General features: G+C 35.9%; 1 protein-coding gene across 3 annotated transcripts; it reads left to right on the top strand.

Moving 5' to 3' along the window:
- Positions 1–607: 607 nt before the first annotated feature.
- LOC135686766 (uncharacterized) lies at positions 608–24632 on the top strand. 3 transcript variants are annotated; one of them, XM_065203088.2, is made up of 7 exons: positions 608–753; positions 6150–6201; positions 18204–18307; positions 19187–19315; positions 20965–21027; positions 21716–21790; positions 23623–24632. In XM_065203088.2, exons 1-7 carry the CDS (start codon positions 751–753, stop codon positions 23710–23712), a joined length of 516 nt encoding a protein of 171 aa, XP_065059160.1. In that variant the 5' UTR covers positions 608–750; the 3' UTR covers positions 23713–24632. The 3 variants fall into 3 exon arrangements, with proteins under 3 accessions (XP_065059160.1, XP_065059159.1, XP_065059158.1); XM_065203087.2 differs by lacking the exons at positions 608–753; positions 6150–6201 and adding an exon at positions 11306–11534; XM_065203086.2 differs by lacking the exons at positions 608–753; positions 6150–6201 and adding an exon at positions 15644–15872.
- Positions 24633–24876: the final 244 nt, after the last annotated feature.

Genomic DNA, 24876 nt, shown 5'->3' with positions numbered 1-24876 from the left:
CTCATTCAGTAAAAGATTCCACAAGAGAAAACGAAATCTTTTTGAGATAAGTTTTTTAAAATTTTTTCTAGGCTGAATACATACATTCATACAATTCATTAATTCATGAATTTAATACATGAATTATGCATTTATACATACAAGCATGCATTAAATAAACATTCAAGTAGCTTCATTCAAACTAGCGAAGAGTGCATTCGTCAAAGAGAGAAACAAATTATAAAATTAGCTGGCAAGAATGCTAGATTGCTAAAAAAATTTATTCTGAATAATTTGAGTTATTTTACAGTTTGATGGTTTCATTTTCAAATAGAAAGCCAACCAACCTAGCCCAAACTTAATATGGTTACTATCCGAAAAGATAACATCAGGTGAATTTCGCGCTTCGAATTTTAAGCGAAGTATACTGAGGTTTTTGACAGGCATTGTCCATGTGAGTTGTGAATAGCTATTCATTTATGCTCAAGTTTGTATAAAAATGTTTGCCCATCACAAAGGCAATTTTGAATTTTGTACCAGCAAAAAGTTGTTAATCATTTATATCTGTTTTCTGACGTTGCAATATTGATAGCTGCCGGTCTCTATACGTTTATGCGGAGGAGCACGCTTGTTTGTTGCTAACATTAAACAAAAACCGCGTCGTGTTGAGTTGGATTAAATCATTGCTTGATGTGAAGAGTCAAAGTTTTGGAGTTTTTCTATCACTGGTCAAATCGTCAACAACTGACAGAGACTTATCAAATCCGGATAATGGTGAGTATCAATACATTCAATGTATGTTAAAGTTAATTTGTGCACTCCTTCTCTCTCAATGGTTAGCTGTAGATAGATTTTTGAGCTTTCCTTAGGCCAATAGGTAAGGTTTTCATCTTGCCATAAAAAGTTTGGCGCTCTTTTGCAGTTCTCTGTACTGAAGGCTTTTTCGCTTGCGTACCATATTGTGCAATCTGTTTGCTCTTTATTTATTCAATTGAAGTACTAAAAACAAGTATAGGATGGTTGTACGTATTATTTCTTTTAAAGAATAGGGGGGTATCCTTTAAAGAATAGGGGGATGAGCTCAGAGTATTTTTGGCCAACTGTCGTCTTTATTTTGCCTAGCCAATGTAAGCTTTACATTTGACAAACAGGTTTTTTGGTTTTTACAAGTATTGAATACATCTTCTCCAAATGAATGTGTAGTTTCAGTTTCATGTATTTATCAATCAATCCTCTAATTACAATTTCACAGTTTTACTATATAACTACTAATCTACAGGATACCCCACAATACTAAGGAGAATACACTACAATCGATACAGAAAAAACCTTTACATTATTGTATTTAAGATTGGTTGATTAAGATTTACAGCTCTGGAAAGGTTACCTTCCTCCCCAATAAAGACTAAGAAATAACAATTTTTTAAAAACAACTGTGAGAAAACATGATGTGCATCAGAAATGATGGCTGATGTGAGAAATGAATCCTGACTTATAAGAATTTATTTTGAGTAGAAACTGACCTTTAGTTTTGATGGAACAACTGAAACAGAGCTTGTATCAATAAAGAATGGCAAGAATATTCCAATGCTTAGAACCAAAGTACTGAACTGTTTGCAAACCATATGCAGTGGTTGTTTTTAAAAGATAAGAAAAGGTAACCTCTAATTGCTAGAAGATTTCAAGTTCTGTGAACAGATTAGTTTGGTGCGAAGTAAATGTGAAAGCTAGTGGGAGACAACTTATTTATAGATTTACAGGGCTTTCAATTTGGGGCCACATGATAGCTCATGATGGGATGAATATTCAGAGAAGGGTCAGGAATGACATTTATAAAACATATGAATCAATATCTGAATGCATTTTAAATTTTTCTCCAGTGAGAAAGCTAAATTCCAGGCCTGGCCGTTTGTATTTTTGCAGGTGAGCTGTGAATCGCTCCCCTCATTTGCTGAGGCAAGCTAAATCAGTAACACATAGAATGTACTTTAAAGACATTCAACAGATGACTTAAGCTCCTTTAGTATCTGTCAGTTGTCTTTAATAGCCTCAGTCAGGAGTATGCTGTTTTACTTCTTTCAATTTGCATTTGCTTTAACCGTGACTTAAGCACCCCCTTTACTTAAAGTATTTAAAAGAACAGACTCTTTCAGTTTCATGTCAAGCTGGCACAACACAAAAACAACATTTCTCTTGCCAAACAATCTTTTTGCTGTACAGAATTTGAAAATGGCTTTGAAAAACAAATTTTGAAACAAACTTAAGTTATTCGTCGATGGAAAACGGTCGAACATAGATGGAGAACTCTACCTTAAAATACTCAGTTTTGGATCGAAATAGGCCAATCAGAAAACGCGAGCACATGACTGTTGGGGTTGTCCAATCAGTTCCGCTTGCCTGTTGAGAATGTTACCAATTGAGTCCTAAGGTGAAAACAAACTCATTCTGTCTACACAAAAGCAGTCTGTCATGTTTATATAGTAGATCGATTCGCAAACTGCTAGATGGAACAATGATCAGGCTTTGCCAATAATGTGAAACATGTCGCTGTTATAGTTTTTCACCCAGTTTTCAGTTTTTCAGTAAATGCTGATGGATAGAGGAATTCCATGTTTTGGTTGTTCGTTTTTGATCTGCAAAACAGAGTACCCTGTTCTCTTTGAGGGATATTTTTGTTTCTATTGCTGGAAGGGATCTGCTGTTCTATTATATCCCCCAATCTACAATTCCTACCAATTTCTTCGACTTTCCTTCCAAAAATATGCCTGTTTTCTTAAGATTGAAAGGTTCTAATGGCTACAAACATACCTTCTGCTTAACTATCCCTTTCCAAATAGATTCGAAGTCCATGCCTATCTTAACAAAAACCGCCCAACAAGCAAAAAGTTAATTGCAAAAACGCAATTATGGGAAAAAAATGCTGTTACAAGAATAAACCAATTAACCCTTGTACGTTTTCAGGGTTCTCTAAATAGGAAAAGGGCAAATGAATGGAAATTTAAGGGGAGCGATTCTCTCTTCATGTTCTGTTTAGGAGAGCAATTAATAGCTTGCCTCAGGTTGCGAGGGGAACATGGAGGCAAGTGCGAGCTATCGCTCGCCTCAAACGGCCAGGCCTGAAATTCCATTTGGTAAATTGGCATTTTGTAGACAAAACTATTCTGAGGTCTATTTGGTGTATCTGCCTTTCAAAATTTTATCAAAATTACCCTTAGTATAGTAAGGCTTTCTCCTTAAAAGCAAAATTATCCTGAGCTCTACAAAGTTTTCAAAATTATCCATAGAAAATCATCAACCAGTCCAGGTGTACTTACAGCAAAAAGGTCATGACATTCTGGGGCTAGTGATAATTTTCCTAAACTGGACTATGCATAGCAGCAAGCAGTTATGTATTTCCAAGATGCAAGCTGCAAATTGGATGCAAAGGTTTTATGAATTTGAACATGCAACAGTGTAATAGCAGCTCTATTACACTTGGTCATGTGACTGGTATAAATTAATCATTTATAATTTCAGACACAAAAACTTTAGGTCTTGATGCTTGTAGCTAGGTTTATGCTTTCAAATGAGCAATGCTGCAGTTATCGTACTATGCCCCTCATCCTCCTGGGTTTCTATGTCTCTGCCTGTTGAGCCTTTGAAGATAGAAAGATAGAAGATACAAGTTACCTCAGTGTCAATTTTCAACAGAACTGTACCGTTGCAGCTTAAAATTGAAAGGTTCTTATAGATGTCAAAATCAGGTTCATAGGTATCACTGTTATCACCAACATAAGTGTAACTGACAGGAAGCTGCTGCAGAAAAATCGATGGTTCATTCAACAAGTGGACAGAAATAGTTCTAGGAGTTCCACAAGATTCTTTCTTGGGGCCTCTTTTGTTTAACATACACTTGAATGACCTGTCTATGCTCCTAGAAAAGTCTTAAACCTGTTATTATACAACAACAACTTCCCATGCTTGCCTGTTTATTCTCTTACATCAACAAGGGAAAGCTACAGCTATAAACAAAGGCTTTTGTCTTACATAAAATCGAGAACTTCCAGAGAAAAAACATGGGACTCATTTCCAAGAGTACAGATGGAAAAGTTCAAGTGCTTTTTGTATGATAGCAAAGTATGTTCTAAATTCAATAGTTATTTAACATTGATAATATAGAATTAAAATAGAAGAAACAGGAGGAAAACTAGCATCACAACGTATAAAGCTATAGCCCTTGCACACTGCTTAAAAAAGAAGCGAACTGATAAAGTTGTGGTCTTGATTACATTCTGTTTATTTCTTTATTCTAATGTGTACAGAGAAATGTGTCTGCTGTGTTTAAAAGATTTGAATTCCTTCTGCCTTTCTTTGGGATGTAATTGTATTGTGACATTTCCAAAACATCTGTTCAGGCCAAAAGAAATACATTAGAGTTTCCTAAGTAGAATGAGTTAAGGAAGCTTTTATGTCATGGGGGTATATCTATAATCTTATCAATTTATTATCAGCAATTGCTTGCATCACCCAACCAATGTGAAATGCTTTCTTGTGAATGAAAATACTTGATGAGAAAATTGATAATTGACCTTGAGGCAATCTGTAAAAATTTTTAACAAAGCTAATGAAATCAAGTGAGGCAGGCCAAATTAATTTGAATTGGTTCAGAATGTCGTTAGCAGAGGTTGGAATGTTATGGCAAAACATCCAGTAAAAGTCCACAGAAATGTCTGAAAGTTTTTGCTGAAAAGGAGAATTATATAATTGCACTTATTAGAATACCCATTTGCTGTGCTTTGAAATTGAAGGTTACAGGAAAATTAACAGCAGAAGTCGTTGGACATTTACAATGCAAAATTTCAATAGCATGGTCTTTTTTTGCTGAAGAATGAGCAATCGCCTTGAAAAGTATTTCCCCTTCGCCAATTCCACATGGAGGTCTGAAAATTGTTCTGAGTTTAGTTTTCGAGACATCAGACTGAAAAAGGAGGTATATTGTTTCTAAGAATGGATTTGGAAACTAACATGAAAGTTTCATTGTTGATGATTGCATTTAACTTTTTAATAGTGATCGTAATTGATGAAGAAAGCCATGACCAAGAAGTCGATGATCAGCAAGCGGTGTTGCTTAGTGATTAATAAAGATGAAACCCACGAGTCTGAATCACAGGAAATTGTCAAGGAAAACAGCATAGGGCTCAAATCTTGATTGGCTGAAGGCTTGCGCTAAATCACGTGGTCTTTCTCACCGCTGAGCCAATCACAGCCCCGAAAAGTGTGAACAAATTTAGGTCAAAGCCGAAAATTAAGCATTTTACCACTCTCCGTTAAATAACATGTAAAATCTGCTACGATAATCTGCTTTCAAATTTTTTTCTTCATCCCTGCTGCGACAAAAGTATCTAAGGATTGTGGGGCGCGAAACGATCAGATTTAAACATGTGCTCGACACCCAAACGAATTCGTAATATTTGTACATCAAGGAAACAAAAGCTACTTGAAACCAAATTAGAAATACTTACTACGCCCTGACTTACTTCTCAGAACTAAGGAAAACTGTCTGTACGTTTTAGAGCTAACCATGGACTTTGAAACAAATCTCAACTTCAATGCTAACGGAAAGTCAAAGAGATATGCCATCCTCATATCTGACTTAAAAATCGGTTTAAATCAGTCTTTTTTGTCAATTTTTACATCAGTTCACTTGGTATTTCTGGCAACTTCTGCAGCATTCATCGACATGTGTGATTCTTTGTCCATTGATCATCAACAGAAACGCTATCTCATCTCCGAATTTTCAAGCATCTCCATTCGCACCACACACTATGTATTCTCCTTAAGAAACAAAACTTGGACTAACCCAGAGCTTCTCCTCTTTAAAAGGGTTTTTTTCTTTTCTCGTTACTTCGATTATTAGTTTTATTTTGTAAAAACAGGCTAACCAGTTACAAATTACCTTTGTAATAGTGAGATTTGTAACTATAGTTTAACTGGAATTCAAAATAACAAGTTTCCATCAAGGTACAATAGCTCAACAGTGTCTGGGGTTTTCGGGTGGATATAATCGTCTGTAATAGGTTTGAAGGGATGAGAGTGAGAGGGGAAAATGCTGCTTTTGTTAAATGGCCCTCCAGTTTAAAAGTGATTATTATTCATTCTGTTTGTTCAAAGTCCGTTTTATCTCTTTCCAGGCATCGTCATACAGAAAAGGCGCCTTGCAAGCCGCTGGAAAGAAGAAAGCCGGTAAGTCGTAATGTTATGCAATTCTCAAGTTTTATTTAGCTGGACGATGCAACATGTGGCTGGGAATTTTGGTATTCATAACTGACAATTCGTGGTAGCAACTGTCTTTCTCTTCGTTTGATTTTATTAACTCGATAATTGTGGTACTGCCCACAAACCACGTGATTGATTAGTCAGAGTTTAATTTTGTTGAGAATAGAACAAGCAGCACAGGTGACAGAATTCATCCTTTAGCAACACCTAATTTGTCTTTGAGATCTATTTGGAAGCAATTGTAACTGAGCTGTCAGGTAGAAGTATCTTTAGCGAAATCCAAATATTCATTCTTAATACTTCACCAGGGAGGGACATTGATCAACATCAGAAAGTGGGCGAACAATGCATCAGCCCTTAAACTGCCTGAACAATTATACCTTTTATGGGCTGTGATTGTAACAGGGAAAATATTTCCGGCTAATGCACCTGTCCCACGGCAAAAGAACCGCGGGAAAAAAGAGAGAGAAAAACAAGTTAGGGAACATTTGAAGGAAAGAAAAAAATAGGGAAGGGGAGGAGGGTGGGTAATAAAAATCCAAGAAACAACGCTGGAAAATTTAATTTTGACTTTCTAGAGGTTAGATCACCATGTCACTGGAAGGTCGTGCCCCCAGCACGACATGTCAAGTGACCCAAAACCCATGCTCCTCCCTGGTGGCATTAACTGCTGTTAAATCTCTGCGAGTCTAACAGATATTAAATAAGTAAAAGCTCCCTTTTAATATGAATATTTGTGCTATTCTCCTTGGGCCTGCGGAATCTTGCTTGGGATACCTTCGCTCGCCATCCTCATTATATCCTAAACCTACCGTACAATATATCTATGATATCTATACTATTCACATTGTGCGCAAATGCCGAATCGCCTTCTTTTCTTTTTCAAGATGTTATCTCCAACATTCTCGAATAGCTGTAAATATTTTGTAATTTTATAGAAATGATAGAAATACTATTCGTTGTGTTTTTTAGTTTAAGACATGAAATCAGTTTTAAACTACAGCTTTTATAGGTTCGTTGGAGCTCATTTTTGTCGATATAGAGAGTTGTGCGCCTTTTTGAAACCTGAAGTATCAGTGTAGGGCAAACTTCTAGCAGTTTCCAACACTTCAGCTATCTGAAGCGAAAAACCTCATTTACAAAACCTCTATAACACGTCACGAAGGTGTAGTAAGAGTTAAGGGTTTTATGTAGTCTCTAATTACAGTAGTTTAGCCAATTTTAACAGCAGCTATGCAGCCAACTTGCCACCAAGCTGTGAATATTTACTTGTGAGACCAATCTTGTAAGGTAATTTTTTTAAAACATTAGGAATTGCGTTCTTTTTTGATCAGCCGGCTAAAGTTTTAATTCTAGCTAAATATTTTTGACAAGTGCTATGGATCTGCTAACTCCATTTTCTCTATTCTTCACATAACAGCAAACCCCCCTTTGATGAACGCGTCCCTTTAAAAGAAGTGTCCAAACAACGAACAAATTGTTTTGTTTTTGTTCCGATTCTTTTGTTTTGTTTAAAAGCCTTGGAGAAAGCACCTCAAAACAGCAAGCACCTCTCGAGAACGAAAAGTGACTTTGTCCCGAGTTTTTGCCTTATATGGGAGGTTTGGGGTGTTCTGTTTGTAAATAGCCCTTCTATAGACTTCCTTGCTTTGTTTAGTTACAGGAGTTTTGCTTTGTTGTTTGATGAACTGAGGTATGTTAATCCGAAGTCTTCGCTTTACATCCTTAAATAAAGGATGTAGCCTATACGTAAACTGTAGGCTGTTAAAAGGAGTATATCTTTACTTTGCTACAAGAAGGTCAACATTGATTAAGGGGTGAATCAATATTGAGCGATGCGAATTTGCGACAGCATCAAAAATCTTCAAAATCAAGGACATTACCCGCCTCTTTGATAACAATATTTCCTACTATTACATCGTGCACGTGATATCAATAGCGCACTTTCTTGAGGCTAGTGTCCACCTGGCAAAAACATATCCGCGGTCCCCTTTGTGCGCTGAAGCAGCATGCGCAGTTGTAGTCGTCCCTGTAATCATGTGTTTTTAAGCGGACTTTACTCAAAGTGCTACGGCACCCTCGTTTCGATGTTTAACTTATCATAGCAGCATCAATGTTACAAGAGCAGAAGACCAATTCTTCAACTGCAATTCGGAATCAAATGTTGGAACAAAAAGAAAATCGATGAAAGCCATCAATCTAACAGCCAGTACTCCCAACAATTAGAGCGGCCTGGGTCTTTTTTGACGTCGGTGTTGAATGTTCATAGGAGAACTGAATCTTTGAATGTTCATAGGAGAATTGAATCTTTGAATGTTCATAGGAAACATCTCCTTGAACACCCAACAATTTTCGTTGTGTTGTTTTATTTTTCAGACTAGATCCCCCCTTTCCCCTTCCAGAACAATGTCAATAGTCTAGACAGATATCATACAAGTCACAAGAAAAAATTTACTCCATAATCTGATTCTTTTTCAAAGGAAGCCAATGGTGTTCATAGGGGGAGAGGAGGATAGCTGAATTTGCCTTTGAACATTGACGTTAGTGGCAATCCATAGACTTTACAAGGATTGTACCGTCCAAGGGCCCTTTGAATCTTTACAAGCATACTGACATATTAGATATAGGAACACATTCTTTCAAATTCAATTCTAAAGTGAGAAAATGAAAAATAGTTAAGCCATTGTTGTTTGCTGTTAGTGAAGTGTGTATTTTATGCTATGCAGATGACTATTTCAACTTTGTTTATAACTTTGATTTCAAGAGATTCGCGCCTAGTAACTTAAGTTTCATAAAGGCTTCAGACTCCGAATTTCAGAGATCTAATCTTCAAAACCTTTTGAGATGTGATATATCAAAAATAAATTAATTTCTGATCTGTGCAATACCTTCACATTTAGGTACAAACATGTACAAACAGTCAGCTATTGATTTCAATCAAATTGATTTATTAATCGAGCGAACCGCTTTATTAGTGTTATTCATCCATACCCGTACTCTTACCCGAAGTGCTATCTATTGAAATTGGACAGGTTGCTACAAGGTTTGTATAGCACTTCTTATACAAACTCCTTTAATGGACATCGCATCGCAAGTGCTATTAACTAAACAGTTTCAAGCCTTTAGAAGAACCTGCAAGGTGAATAGTTTACTTTAGACATGCCCAACCTCATGAAACGATTATAATCGGACGTTGATCCACGTGCATATTAAAATTATTTTGCTTAATTTTTCTGTCACAAATCCCCGAGACCCTGAACACGAATTAAGAAAAATAAACCTTTTGTTTCTAGATCAATCGAAATTGCATTAAAAAGCACTTTATTGTTCGTCCAGCTTTTTGTAGTGGTCAAACGGTGAACAGAAATTATATCCAGGTTCAGATTAAGAAAGACTCAAGGAGAGCAAATGTACATTTGATTGACTCACCACTTCGGCCACTCGATGTCTATTGGCCCCTCAGTAGCAAGCATTTTTTCTCACCATTCCTCGCGATAGAAAATAAAAGGCTTCCTGTAAACGAGTCCTTGTAGGCAACTAGTTCCAGTTAGCTGTGAAGGCAGACCCTTTTGAAAAGTTCCCACACCTTGAAACAAAGTTTTTGTTACTTTAACTATTGCGTTAAAATACATGCCGTTTTCTTACCTACATTTCTACAGTACCGCATGCTTCTGCCTCTTTTTAAGAATTTTAAATATCTGTTTTCTGTGGACTACTCTCGTCAATAATCTCTCGTCATTGTTGAAAAATGTTGCATTTAAAAGAGACATTATGACGCCCAATGTTTTTGAAGGTAAGGTCATTTGGTAGGTTTTTGACATATAATTTTAAATGTGAATAAGTATACGATTGAATGAATGAATGAATGAATGAACGAATAAATGAATGAATGAATGATGGAATGAGTGAACGAACGAATGAACGAATGAGTGAATGAATGAGCGAATGAACGAGGGAATAAAATGACATATAACTATATCATAACTGATGATTTACATATATTTAAAATATATCAATACCTTTTTCAAACCATTCTAAGCCAGAATTTCTTTATCTGGTTTAAAATCAATAATAAGTTACTTTTGTAATGATTTCAAGACTCGCTAGACTGTTAATGCTAGTTGATGGTGATGTGGATTATTATTGCATAGCGACAGAATCTTTTGTTTTAACAGTAATTGTTAAGTTGACCGGGTTGTTGCGTTCGTTGCCGCATTTTTCATAGGTTTAATTAAATTCAAGAAGATTTTGTAGAAATGTCAATTAAACATCAATTTCATCTACATTCATAAAGTTTTACATCTGAAATTCGTAACCCATGTCATTGAATAAGTGGTAGGGAGGGAAAAGCAGCGCAATGGCTCTGAAGGGGCAATTCATTCTTTCAAACCGCGTACGAGGTTTCCACGAAAAAAGGATTTCCAGGATTTTCAGATTAAACAATGGGATTTCGACCAAAGGTGTGCGAGATTTCATGCAGTGATTTCTCCTAAGGCTTTTTCCTATTAGCTATTCTTCAGACTTGGTTGCTGCTTTGAATTTGGATTATGAGAAGGTGTAATACCCTGACAATGTCTTTTTTCTTATCTTCCAAATTTTTCAAAGCTAGGTTTATTTAAAGTGCAACTTTTGCATGGATGCATACGGCAGACCTGCAATTTTTCATAAAGCATACCTATAATTTTTAATTTAAAGTTAAACATCTGCATTTAACGCGTCTAAATTTCGAGCTTCAAATTCTGAGCAGAACATTTTAGTCGATCTACCCCTTGAAATGATTATCTCTTTTTTCTACTTTGTCTTTTGTTAAGCTAAAGCAAGGAAAATGGACAAGATAGTGGTCAATCGCTTGCAAAGCCATACCAAATGTTTTCGTAATTATCTGAAAATAATTGTCACAGAAAGCTAGCTTAAGTTCCTTCATACTGCTGCATAATGATGCTGATGCTTTTTAGGATCGAGTGCTTCGCTCGTCATTATACAGGTCCCCCGTCGCTTATTCATATCACGCTTTCCACAATTGAGTTTATAAGTTGCTATCAGGTGGCCGGTTTATTAATTGATGTTCATATAGAACTAGTTTCGTCTTTCTGAATTCATTGTTGGAACCCTACTTGCACAGTAGAAAGGCTTCTCTGCAGATGGTGTTCAGACAGTACTGTGACGTAGGCAATCACTAGCTGTTTCCACCCCAAGAACAGTTAGTGACATTTTCGTAATGGTTTTCATGGGCATTGGGTGCTCGAGTGCAAAAAGTGTTAGTGTTAGGAATCACAGAGGCAGTGGACCAATCAAACTTGGTATGTTTGGTGATTTTGATGTAGTCTGACTTTTTTTGCTTGTCTTTAAACAGAAACCACTTCTAAATAATGTTGTCAATTACTGTCTACCATCGGATTATGGCAACCTGTCGGTATTGTCTACTTGGACCTACATTTTTCGTGAAGCATATTTCAATAACCTTATTCCTCTTTCTTGTTGCACGAGACCCTTTAACGTAAAACTTTTGTCTCTTCGTGACTTGCGCTGCTGATGTTTCATATCAAGCAATTCAAAATTCAGAATCCTGTGTTTCATCTAAGCCTGCAATGACCTGAATTGTCATGTTTTTGGAGAACATAATGCAAGTTTTGATATGATACTCGACTTGTGATATCAGTTAAATCCAATCTTTTTGCACCTCTGTAGAGAAATGTCCCCTACTGAAGCATTTCACCTACTGACCCATCTAAGAGAAATATGTAAGATAAATATTAATTGAATATATTCTATCTATCTTTTCTCAATTTATTATGCGGTGGTTATTTTACCTTCAATATTATAGGGGAAATATAATGTTTTGTTGGTAATAACACTATCATTTGTTGATGTCCTACCTTAAACTCTTAAATCAAAGGCACTAAACAATTTTATCTTTTTATATGTAAAAAGTTTGATCTTTTTAAACTACCATAATTGCATTGTGAATGGTTTTCAAAAGATGGAAATTATAATTCTAAAAGTTTTACTTATGGTTTATAAAAAAATTTTCTATTATCTCAAAAGCAGTTTTTGTTATGAATTATTCACCATACTGACATAGCTAGGCTTGAGTGACGATCCAGTGTCACGTGTATATTGCTTTTCTCTCTTCGTCTGTTTTGTTAGTTCGATGCAATTCTTATGGTAAAATTTCATCAAAAGTTTAGGAGTTACTTTGAGAAAAATCTGGAAGGTCTTCTGGTCCTTTCAAGTCAACATTTCGTATGAAAAGTCGTGTTCTAAGCAGATACTAGTTGAATTCGATGGGTTTATTGGAAGACCTCGTCATTGATAAAACAAATAATTATAAAAATACTTGGGAAAATTGTACAAATAATATGTGATTTATTCCTGGGTAGCCTCACTCTGCGACGCTGAGTAAATATTTTTAGAATTGACTTTCTAATCGAAAATTGTATATTCTTCCTGGTGTATGTGTGAACATCTACTTTACATAATCATTGTACGTTTAGTGTGGATTGAGATTTGGATCAATGATATTAAAAATAGGCACAACCTGAAACCGTTGAAGAGACAATCTGAAGCAATTTAAGCAATGAGAGTGCATGTGATCGTTAAATACATCAATATGACTGAGTTAGTTGTTTAGAGAAAGTCAAGTTATTCCCAATTAACGATTATATAACCTGTTGATGGTGGTTGTTTTCGTCTGCTGTCTATCAGGTCTGCAAACAATCAATTAAAGTTAACTTGTTGCTGCTGCAGAAGACAGAGCTGACCTGGCATGTATTTAACAAATAAGTTTCTTTTATAATGTTAAGATCGAGCTCTGTTCAGAAGTTCGTCTTTGGCCTAATTTTTTTGCTCCAAGTAGAGTCTCTGGCAAATTCAATTTGGGCTTATAGAACTATACGTGGCTGTTATATTCTTCTGGTTTGCTCATGTCCTTGCATTCGGCAACAGAACCAGGGTATTTGTTTTGTCTAAAATGGGGCATTTCTATCAAAGTATGAAATGACTGTTAGTGCTCCCATAGTCACTGTATCTGATAGTATTGGACTTAAATTGATTTTTATGTCTCATGCTAAGTATGATTCAGCCTTTAAAATGTTATGAACACTAAGTTTGTTTTCCTAAAAGACTTTTCTGCAACGTATGGTTTTGGATCAAAATTAGTGCATTGTTTCCTTTTTCCAGATTTTTCCAATGCATATAAAATATTACAAAATATGTTACTTTCTACTATACTTAACCTAGTTTCTATACTACACCATATGGACGATATCAAGGGGAGGGAAAGATACTGGCTACCCCATGGCCAACAGGCAATGTTAAACTACATACAACTAAATTACTAATGATTGAAAACTAATGGCTACAATGCCAGATTCTGTTTGACATTAGATGCCCGGTCAAGATTTAAAATCCACGAACGCGATTTTGGGTTTTCAAATTTTGGGAGTTAGACATCCTAATGGAGAGAAGGGATCTTCTTGAACCCTCAATTCTATGCTTGGATCTGTTTTTAAAATCGATGGTCTAGTCTCCCTTTGCCTTTTGGTTATTAATGAGGCTATCCTATGTTATTACTATAAATCCTTAATGTTCTCGCACTCTCTTATTCATCATTTCGAACATCTCGTTCCTACCTCTCCTTAGATTCAAAATTGGCGTTTGTACTCACTCAACCCGATTCTAACTCCAAAACTTTCAATTATTATCAAAGCGATTGCTTTCGTTGAAGAGTTTGATCTCAAATCATACTATGGCATCATTTTAGTGGGTTTTTCACTCTGTATTTCAGTGTCGACCCCCTTTGAAAGTACATGCTCTGATACATAAAGTTTTCGTATTGCACGCCGAATTGTCGTAAGGCAGCCGAGAGGTTTCGGAGGCCCTGGGGCAAAACCTTTAGATTAATCTAAAACTCAGTTCAGAATATTTCTTGCAATCATTTTCTTGCAATCGTTAAAAACATTTTACTTAGGCATACTTCGATTCCTTTCATTAATTCAATCTTGAAAATGAAATTCATTACATTAAGAGGCCCCTTAGACCTCGAATCCCTGGGCAATTTGCCCCCTTGCCCCCCTCTCTGCGGCCCTGAATTGTCGTAACAAAATTGAGGATTATAACGGGAGTCCTTTTACTTCAGAAAATCCTTGCATGTAATGTAATCTTGCTGCAAGGGCCTTTGCAAGGGAATTCAATGCAGGTAGCACGCATTTAAACCACCTTTATGACGTCGTTATGGATAGCCCTCTAATATCGTGGGCTGGATATTCCATGGGTGCAAAATCTGTATGTACCGCAGAAAAGCAAAGCGATCGTCTTCAATGCAAGTAGCACACGAGGGGGCTTACAATCAACCAGCAAGGGTCTCATTCAACGCTAAGTTATTGATGATGCAGCAATATCCAACCTATTTATAACTGTATTATTTTCTGCCATCACGACTGTTACCAAAGCATCAAGAAATAAATTCAAAATCAATTTTCTATACACTATTTGCTATTGAAAATGAGCCGAAAGGTCTAACCAACTGGTTTGGTATTGTTCAATTCAGATATCTTGACCTACCCGTTAGTATGACACGAGCTCAATTTACAGAAGTGAATTCGTCGCTTTTTGATTCTGTCTTCTTGCTTCTATTGGTAACCTGCTCATCAATCATTACTGAGATTGGCCGTAGTCAGACTTATGGCTGTAGATCCACCTTCGGTCAACGAAATTGCGAGGTCAAATCGAGAAGGGGGTGGCTCAGGGGGTGCTCACAAAAGCAATCTATTCTTGATTCTGTCCAGCAGTAAGCTGTAGAAAATAATCCACATGTTCTAAGAAGTTTAGGATTTAAGAAACAGACTGCTCTGCGAGTTCCTTCGTTTTCTCTGTATTTCTTTCTTAATAAATCTTTCGTCATGCTGAAAGCATTTTATCAAATTTTTATTTCGTGCCTTTAGGACCGATATGCTTGTTGATGTTTTTTTACTTCTAACATTGTTTATGGATGTTTGTTTTTTACGAGCATCGTTGCAAAAGGCTCGATCTAGGCATTGCCTTCTTTGCCTTTGTGGTTTCAAACTCAAGTGAGAGTACATTTATTTCGTTTGCTTCTTGCGCAATTGTAAAAAGGTATTATCCAAGGTCTACCTAGTGAACTCCATATTTGAAATGGGGCTTTAGATCAGCTAAATCTTTTGTTGTGCTCATTCCTAGCAAATCTTCGCTCAATTCCGTTTCTCTTATTGTATTTTGTTTTCACTTTGCTTTCGCTTCTAGCTGGAATCCTAGCGCAAAAGATTTCGCATTTCACCTGCCAGTGGATGTTTAATTTGCTCTAAAACGTTCAAATATTTGTCTGGTGACCTATTATTTATCCAAATTTTATTTTCGGACTGCCGCTCAGTGAAACAGACCCGAAGGTGGGTGAGAATAGAGCGGGTATGTTTGTATTTGCAACTAGAAATTGGTTATCTCTCATACTTTATACATTGTGAATGGAAGCAAGTATCGTCGTTCGTTATACGAAACCGTTTAGTCCTTGCGGTTGCGCGGTAGTTGTGCAGTGATGAACTCTCCAGTCCCGTCTCATCAACGACGTTTCGACTTCCAGCTCGCAAAGCAGAAAAGCTTGAGGAATGACCCTAGAGGAAGAGGTATTTCGTGTGGTTGATGTTGTTGGTCAGTTCTTAGGAAATGCTTGTCATTATTTCTCCGTATCATAGACATGAATATGCTTAGCAAACCGAAATTTTAATAGCCAATCGAAGTTATATGAAATGTTTCTATCGGAATAAGCCATGAATTTACAAGTTAGGTCCATCCAGCTATTTTTTATTTTAAGTTTCGGTCGGGATAACACAGACACCTGTCTAACCTAGTAGGCTTTACCCAAACAATCTGAGGCTATCAACAAGTTGTTTCGTAACATGTTGTTTCGGGTATTTTACGTCGTTTAATGAAAGTTAAAATTACTAGTGCATCAAAATGTTTCCTGCACTATGTAAGCAATTTCGATTTGATTTAAGGTTCTGCCTCAAGATTTGATTTAACTAGCAGAAATTTGTGCAGTTACCGTATTTTATTCGTATAAAGGCACGGCACTCAATATAACCCGGACTAGAAATCAGACATTTAGGCCTTGACGCAATCCATTCGCCCCAGTCCACATAACAATACCAGACCCATTCCATTCAACCGCTTGGACACTGCTGTGGACTTTCTCGTGAGTTAAGAGTTACAGAAAGAAGTTTTCAATTGCTAGCTAAAAAAATACTTTCTCAGTTTAATTCTTAAGGATAGAAATTTTTTTAGTACTCGAAAAGAGAGCCATCAAAATTGAAAGAAGAGCATATTTAAACATTAACTGAAATTTTGTATGTTTTGAGTTGCACTACATGCTCCTCTATATCTTCCTTTACACAGACTTCTATGTTGTAAAGCTCCTACCCCGTGCGTAATACCACATAAAACCGGGTTGAGGTTTTTAATTGCAAAGGCTGTCGGTTCTTCTTTCTGTAAACAGCTGTGATTTATTGTGATTATCTATTACTGCTTAAATTGCTCTCTGCCAAAGTTGTTAGTAGTCATGCAAGTTCCCTATCGCGCACCCTTTCTTATTTCGTTCTTAGCTAATTTGCACCTTAGTTAATAATGAACACGCTTAATTAATTTTTTGACTGCAGAGGGCGTGGTTTACGTGATTCCTATCGGTGAGCATTCAGTAGCCTCTTTTCAGCACCAGCCTCTATTGGAGTTTCTTTTTTGATAAAATAAATTTCTCACTTGCTCGCAAGAAGCTAGAGAAATACTTCACTTCGACATCTAGCTACAAAGCTTACGCGAGTATTACCTTCATTTGCCTGCCGCTTATCGGTAAAAACGTATAGAAAAAATGCTTGTCATTGATCTCTGTCAATCCGTTTAATTAACACGGGTCTAAATTGATTCCCTTGTTTGTAGCTACTTGCTTTCCAGTTGTGATACACGTTTCTTGGCCAGCCTTTGCTAATGTGGAATTTTTGCACCTCCTAACAGAGGCAATCTGTCAAGAACATTATTCCATTCTGTATTTTTACAAGAAAACAGTTAGCGCGTTCTCTTTCTTGTCAAACTCATTTCGACACCATTCGCCTACAGCCTAGGAAGTGTAACAGGTGAAATCGAAAAAGCGAGAGAATTCTTAACATCAAACTCTTGCTCGGTCGTAGTAGTAGTTATCGCAAGCGAGAATCGTTTCAGTAAACAAACTGCAGTGTAGGGTTTTTTCCGTGCCTAAAGAACATGGAGTATGGGATAAAAAAACACATGTATACTGGCTTGTCAGTGACAGAGAAGCGACAGCTTTTAAGAGAAGTAAAGAAACATGGAAGTTCAGTCGGTAGTCATAGTAAACGAGGTACAAACGTATGCTTCATATGCATGCACTCCTATCTGCTTGTTTAGGTTCAAGAGAAAAAAACAATCTTTGCTACGAGAAAGGCTTTTTGTAGATGTTTTTCTATAGAATCCTGACTTTCCATCACATGAACTGTTGAAAAGAGGATGCTCTTTAATGATTTCTCTGAGAAAAACTATTTGTATTAAATATTTTTTAATCTCAAATTTGGATTTTTTTCATGTGATGTAATTATGTGACGATGTTTATTCTGTATACCAAGTCTTGTGTCATTTTCTAAAACTGTAGTGTACTGTTCTGAACGGCACCGTTCTGTTCTGTACTCTTTTGAACTGAACGAATTAACTGGACTGTTGCTTTTTTCTTTTTGCTATGGTATTGTCAATTGTTAGTGTCATTTTGACAGTAGCATCTCCCACAGATTTAAAATAAAAAAAAAGCCAGAACTTGGATCTCGATATCTCTGGTACAATGTGTTTTAAATTTCTTTCCCTTTTTTGCACTTTTCTGTCAGGAAAGATATGTTGTTTGCTCAAGGATATACATATCTGCTTCATGATTGTAGCCTATTTCTTTTTTTCGAATTCAGGTCCAAAGCCAGAGCTGACAGAAGAACAAAAACAAGAAATAAGAGAAGCATTCGATCTTTTTGATACAGATGGGTCGGGCACCATTGATGCGAAAGAACTCAAGGTATGTTATTTTAGCAAGTCTACGTTGTAAAAGATTTTGCTATAAAAGAAAGTACGTTTTTACCCTTTTCAATCAGGAGCGTATTGATAACTTAAGTATTGGGGGGAGTGTCAAAAAATTTTTGCTCGAATTTTCCCGTTTGCCATAAATTTCCCGAAAATTAAATTGATAAGTATTCTGATGAAAAACTTAATAGTTAATGTAATAAATTTTATCTCAATTTATATACTGTATCTATAAAAAATATCAAGATAAAATAAGAGAACCTCTCTTATTTTATCTTGATAATATAAATACCTATATTCAAGTTAGTGATATGTGCTTTTAAATGCCCGAGTATTTGCCCGAATTCTACCACTGTTTGGAAGTATTGGATTGGGGTCACACCCCTACACCCCCCATTAGCTACGCCCCTGTTGATGATGAAACAACCGACAGAGTTTCAGTCGATCCTATGACAAATATCTTTAAGAATTTCAAAAGTAGCAATGCTGATATAAATGGGTTTGCCAAATGAAATCTTCATTATGATTATAATTTTGCTTATATCTGCTGAAAATGCTCGGGCATGCCTTCTTTTTATTCATCAAAATTCCAATGTCTCCACTCATCTCTTGAGCAAAATAACGTCTGCCAGCAGCATTTAAGGATCCATTGACATGAAAAGGTATTACTGTCATTTCAAACATATAGAACTCAAGCGCAGCAAAGTCGCCCTTTCCCAAAAAAACATTTCTTTTGGAACCCGTACAAAACAAAGACTCCTAGTGCCATATCTTGCACAAAAGCCGGATTTTGTATACTTTGATTAAATTAGCTATGATTTTTTAATTTTTCGATTTTTTGATATTCATCATTGTTGCGTCTCTTTTTTAACAGGTAGCAATGAGAGCTCTTGGCTTTGAACCTAAGAAAGAAGAAATCAAAAAAATGATTGCTGATATAGATAAGGATGGGTCTGGCTCGATAGATTTTAATGAATTTCTCCAAATGATGTCAGCAAAAATGGTAGGTTTAGAGGCTACCTCCGAAACTTTTCATTCTGTTCTATTTTCTCTGATACACCCGTAGTTGATTGAATAAAACAATTTCTTCTTGTTTCTATATTATTTCTGCGAATGACATTGTTTTTTAGAATATTTCACGATATCAAGGCAATAATGCCCCTGAATTTCCCTAAAGATATAGTTCTCATGAAAATGTAGTTCAAGTCCTAATGATAAGAGAAAAAGTGGTTAAAAGATTTTTTCATTATGATTGTGCGATATTTATGTACAAAAAGCAATTCTCTCAGGTTACTATAGGACGATTTTTGTGAACATTTGAAATCAGACTTTGCTAAATGTTCGCTTTAATATACCAGGTGGATCATTCCACACCACCGGAATCGATCTTTGGTGGGCTTTTTCAGTATTATGTCTAAGATATTATGCAACATGCAGATGTTGCTTTATATGATTATCGAGAAATTTAATTATTAACAGTGTTTTATAGCAACAACTTTATGCTATTCCGGGAAATCTTGAAACAGCATTTTGGTAATTATCACTGAAAATAGAATTTCCTCAATAAGAGTTTTGCATTGAAAAGGCAATCTTTTTCAGACACTCGTGTCTAGCACACAATTTTCTTTTCCAGTAATTCACAAAACTTAATAATAAACGCTAGGTCACTTCCCAAGGCAATGGAAATTTGATCTGCAGTCTGATAAGAAAATTTATTTCTTATTCAATCTAAAGATCTTTTTCCATTAAGTCTCCTCTAAATTTCTATGGATATATAATTGACAAAAGCCCATCTTTTTCAAAAATTTCAATTTTTATGATATGTTGGCTTTAAGTAGGTGATGTGCACCAACCTGCCAGTTTGATACGGTTGATGAATATCACAAATTCATAAAATACCCTGCATTTTCCAAGAATTGCCATAGTGCTTCGTCTATGTTTAACTTGACTAAATTTAGTGCTTTTTATAAGAGGTTCTCAAAATTATAGCAAAAGTATTTTGTTAGGCTCTTTAATAAACATTGTTTTAGGGTCAACTTTCGGGTAAATTGTTTGATTGAACCTGGTTGAAAGTTAAAAGCATTGTTATTTTACTTCATTTCTTTATGCTCCCTTTGAAAAAATTATCTTGAATATCTTCATTTTCCAGTTTTTCACTTCACCCCAGGGGAACCGGGAATGGGTGTCGGGGAAACCGCACCTCTTGCCCTTTTCATAGAAGTGCCTTTGACATAGGCCTTCTGAAATTATGAAAGATATTCGTGTGACATTCGGACTGTAGTGCCTTATTCATGACAATATTTCTCAAAAGTTTTAGGAAAAAATTCTTATGGCAGAATTTAGTCCGTTTTCAAGATGCCTACAGAAGATCGAAATAAAATGGCTGTCGCTAAAGAATTAGCACATACTGAGCATTTGTTTTCAAGTGCCCCTTTACTAAAGCCTGCCCCCATTTTCCCCTGGTCGTTCCGGCGTCTCTGTTTTGTATTATTGCTTTCTGTTGTTTTTTGTTTTTTAACTAGAAAAGGAAATATATTTTTATTGTCCGGGTATTAAAATGATATTTAAAGGAATCTTTCATAGTTGAACCAAAATTTGTCATTTGTCATTTTGTAGATCTTCAAATAAAAAATTTCCACTTACTTTTTACAGAGTGAGAAAGATTCAAAAGAGGAAATTTTGAAGGCATTTCGACTATTTGACGATGACAATACTGTAAGTTGGTTTTTAAATTTTCGGTTTGATTTGATACTCTGCCTTTTCCTTTGTTTTGTGCTTTACTTATCTTTTTCTGGGGTGGGGGTGGGGGACTTGCATATTTACAGGGTAATACCTTGGCATTTTAAGCTTTTCTCTGCATGTTTATACATCCCTACTGACTAGTGTAACATTCACTGCTGCGCATTTTCCCATTAAAACTGAAATTTCAATTGGAGAAGCAATCTTCCAAATTTTGAGGATTTCATTAATAATCAAAAGGCATTTTAAAAGTCCCGAAATTTTTTAAGCAGGAATTTTTTAAGCAGAAATCTCAGAAACAAATTTGGTGGATCCCTACAAATGTATAAGTTTTAGCAATAGTCTAAGTTTTATTTTACATTGATTTATTAAATACACTAGCCTTCAATATACAATTAAAATGTACAAGAAAACTAATCAAAATCGATTTAAACACGCACAACGAATGCAGACAAATCACTGCCTAGACATCGTCATTAATCAAAATTTCTTCGGTATACAAAGCCCTATAATTCAAAATTCTTTATACAGATTAATTTCTACTGATGTTTATGACAAACTAAACTTTTGAAAAATTATTTTGTTAAATTCCTTTGTACAGTTTGTGTTTTTATGCAAGCAAATGGGGAATTTGTTCTCTAATGGTGAATTTTTTGCGTTGCAGGGTAAAATTTCATTTAAAAATTTAAAGAGGGTTGCGAAAGAACTTGGCGAGAACCTGACCGACGAAGAGCTGCAGGTGAGTCTGCTGTTTTATTCAATACAGTTGAATTTGATATAAGATTCGATTGGCAGCCATTTTGAAAGAAGAAAATCAATTTTAAGATTGCTGTAAAGCGAAGTCAAGTTGCCACCAAGCTATAAATCGTAGGTAGTTCAACTCCGTGGAGTTTCAGACGTAAATTAATTTTATTATGCTACCTTTCCGCTTTTCCGTGCTATCTTCAATTTATATTGCAAGAACTTTTAAAAAAAAGTTAGGCATATTGCTGCGTTATAACGCATTCATAAACAACGACGCTTTGATGACATATCTGTGGGTATTAACATCAGTAATTTTCATTGTTTTCTGTCCTGTTTACGGAATAATGCGCATGCGTTAGTAAGGTTCAGAACGCAACTGCGCGACATTTTGTGTTGCAAGTCAAATTTCGCCGCTCTGTGCTGTACTGGGAAAGGATTTTTCAGCGAATTGCTAGACCCTAAGCCGGTAATCACCTGAAATTAACACGTTTAGGCACAGTTGGGCTCGACGCACGGTCCTAATTCTCTTCTAAATGAATGTAACACCGAAGATTTAACATAAAGCAGTGTTTTGGCCACTTCAAAGGATTGCCTTGAAATGAGAACAGTTTGAAATTAATCTGTTGCACAGATTAGATTATCGATTTATTATTTACTGCCGAGGACATGAAGGTTTACCTTGATTTTCATCCATTTGTGGCATTTTTTCAATCGTCTAATCCAGTAAATTGTTTCAATGGATCTGCCCATGAACGCTTAATTCTGCGATTCCCGAAAACAAAAACTTTATTTTATTCAAACATCCTTGCTTCTTGGTGGCACAATCTTTCGCTTGCGGTCTTGAATATTCACTTAGATTATATAAGATCTTAGGTCAGGTACTTTAGGGGACTGCCATGCAAATGTGAACCAAGGCTTAAAATGTTTCGTGATTTATAGCCATTCTCAGAAAGTTCCTATCGGTGTAAATCTTGCCTAAATATTTTCTGTAAACTGTTGAATCTTCTCTCTAGAAGCGATAATAATAATGAAAGTTCGTTGTTATATGACAATCGTACAAGGCTCTACTGATAATGTGAAATCGACGAGAGACATTTATTTAAAAAAATATTAAGGTCACGATCGCATCACTTATTGGCAATCAAGAACCAGTTTCCGTGTATTAAATTCCCTGCTTGCGATTTATCATACATTCGAGCTGCCTCATTCGTTTATGTATATCGTCCAAACCGTCTCATTTTGTCACTAAGTCACAATTTTCAATACGTATCCGGAACCATTAGAATATACACTTTTTCTTGTAGGGCATGTGTCTCAAGTTCTGTTTCTTGAGTGTTAACCGTCAGAGTGAAATACAATTCTACAAACTTCTCTTAGGATAACTTTTAATAATGTAAAATTGCTCTTTCCTCTCACAGTTTTTTTTAGCTGAAAATTGCTCTTTAGCATAGAAAGCAAATTAGAAACTTAAATACAAAAGATTGAAAATTTGATTGTAGTTTTTGGCTGACATTCCGAATCGTTTCGCTATCTTCATACAAAATTGGCATTGGCAGAAACTCAGAAATTTTTAGCAGCCAACAACACGATCCTGTATCTTTGGGTTTGCCTGAAAGATTAGTGCTCTCCTTGAACGTCAGAAGTTATTATTTTGCCGTTTGTTCATTGAGTCAAAACTTATCTATTTGCCAATAACTGATTTGCTAACGATTATTTGCTCTTACCACAGCTTTGTGCTTATCCTTTTCGCAAATTTTCGCAAAATATTTGTCAAAATTGCGGTAAAATATATACTAATTTTCACTGTCCTTTTCTCCTGTGTTAAAGGAAATGATTGACGAAGCTGACAGAGATAACGATGGGGAAATAAACGAGGCTGAATTCCTCCGAATCATGAAAAAGACAAGCTTATACTAAAAAAAGCGTCAACAATCGAAGTAAAGAGGTTGGGGACTAACGAGTTACCTATTTTTATAGTGTTTGAAAATTGAAGAATTGTCACAAAACTGCTATTTCTTATCTTTAAAAAGCAGACCGCATCATGAGCTCTGTTCTGCTGCAAAAGAGTTTAGTTCTGGTTTGATAACTCTCTAATGATTTGATACAATCTAAGTAATGATTCTGCTTAAGCCTCCTCTCTCGTAATAGTTCAAAAAAGAAGCTTGTTTCCCGTACCCAAGCTCCTTTGCAAACCTCCCCCACCCTCTACCCCCGCGTTTTTTCAAATCAATTTCGACGTGTCTTTTCAAAAAAAAATTAGACATTACTTATGGCCATGGTGTTTGAAAATTAACAACTATCTGTAAACTTAGCATGGAAATGTGAAGTAAGTTAAGTTTATGTTAGATTAGCAGAGTATATTCGAGTTGAGGGGGCATCTTGAGATATTTCTTGTAGGGTATGCATGTTTTTCAAATTACTCACTTGATAACCCCACTTTCTGGTTACAGAGCTGTTCTGTGTCATTTTTACGACGCTAGTAGCTTTTGTTGATTCAAGTCATGATAGTATTTTCTGCAAGGGGCATATGATTCCTTCATGTCTTGATGTTGCTTCGATTACCGATCACCTATTTTAATCAGTAACTCGCCCTATCAACCTGACTTTAGGCCTGCCTTGTTCAGTTCGGCTGTTGAAAGATTGTGATTATGTCGATTTGTCTCAAGTGATCGTTTTGATGATTTTGTTTGATTATTGATAAAATAGAATTGAGTAGATACTGTTAAAATAAATGCAAATAACCAACACTTTATTTTGTTGTAAATATTTCAGCCTTAGTTAATATGTGTTATCAGCGGTGGCATTGTTGATGCACGAATAACGCGACGAAAGTTCTATCCGTCTGCCAAATTTTCTTCATCATACCCTTTAGTGTTATTCAATTGCAACTCTCCTGTGAAACTGGGGTGTTTGACGGTGTTCGTGTTTTCACTACGTCCCTTAGAGCTAAATTTCTCAAACCCTAATGCCAAAATCGCAGACAGAATAACAAAGTAACATTTTAGTGATCCTCAAACCCATGTATTTTTTACAAAAAGGTTCAGTTTGCTTCTCAACGAGTCTTATAAATTTCCATAATAC

The sequence above is a fragment of the Rhopilema esculentum genome, chromosome 6, assembly GCF_057945365.1.
Source record: "Rhopilema esculentum isolate cy_ngs chromosome 6, ASM5794536v1, whole genome shotgun sequence".
Taxonomy (NCBI): domain Eukaryota; kingdom Metazoa; phylum Cnidaria; class Scyphozoa; order Rhizostomeae; family Rhizostomatidae; genus Rhopilema; species Rhopilema esculentum.
The sequence above is the reverse complement of the archived record's forward strand: the minus strand, read 5'-3'. Positions and strand labels throughout refer to the sequence as shown.

Coding starts and splice junctions, on each gene's coding strand:
- LOC135686766 (XM_065203086.2), top strand. CDS start 15,785: ATGAACTCTCCAGTCCCGTCTCATCAACGACGTTTCGACTTCCAGCTC. Junction 19,316..20,964: donor AAATGATGTCAGCAAAAATG/GTAGGTTTAGAG, acceptor TACTTTTTACAG/AGTGAGAAAGATTCAAAAGA. Junction 21,028..21,715: donor TATTTGACGATGACAATACT/GTAAGTTGGTTT, acceptor TTTGCGTTGCAG/GGTAAAATTTCATTTAAAAA.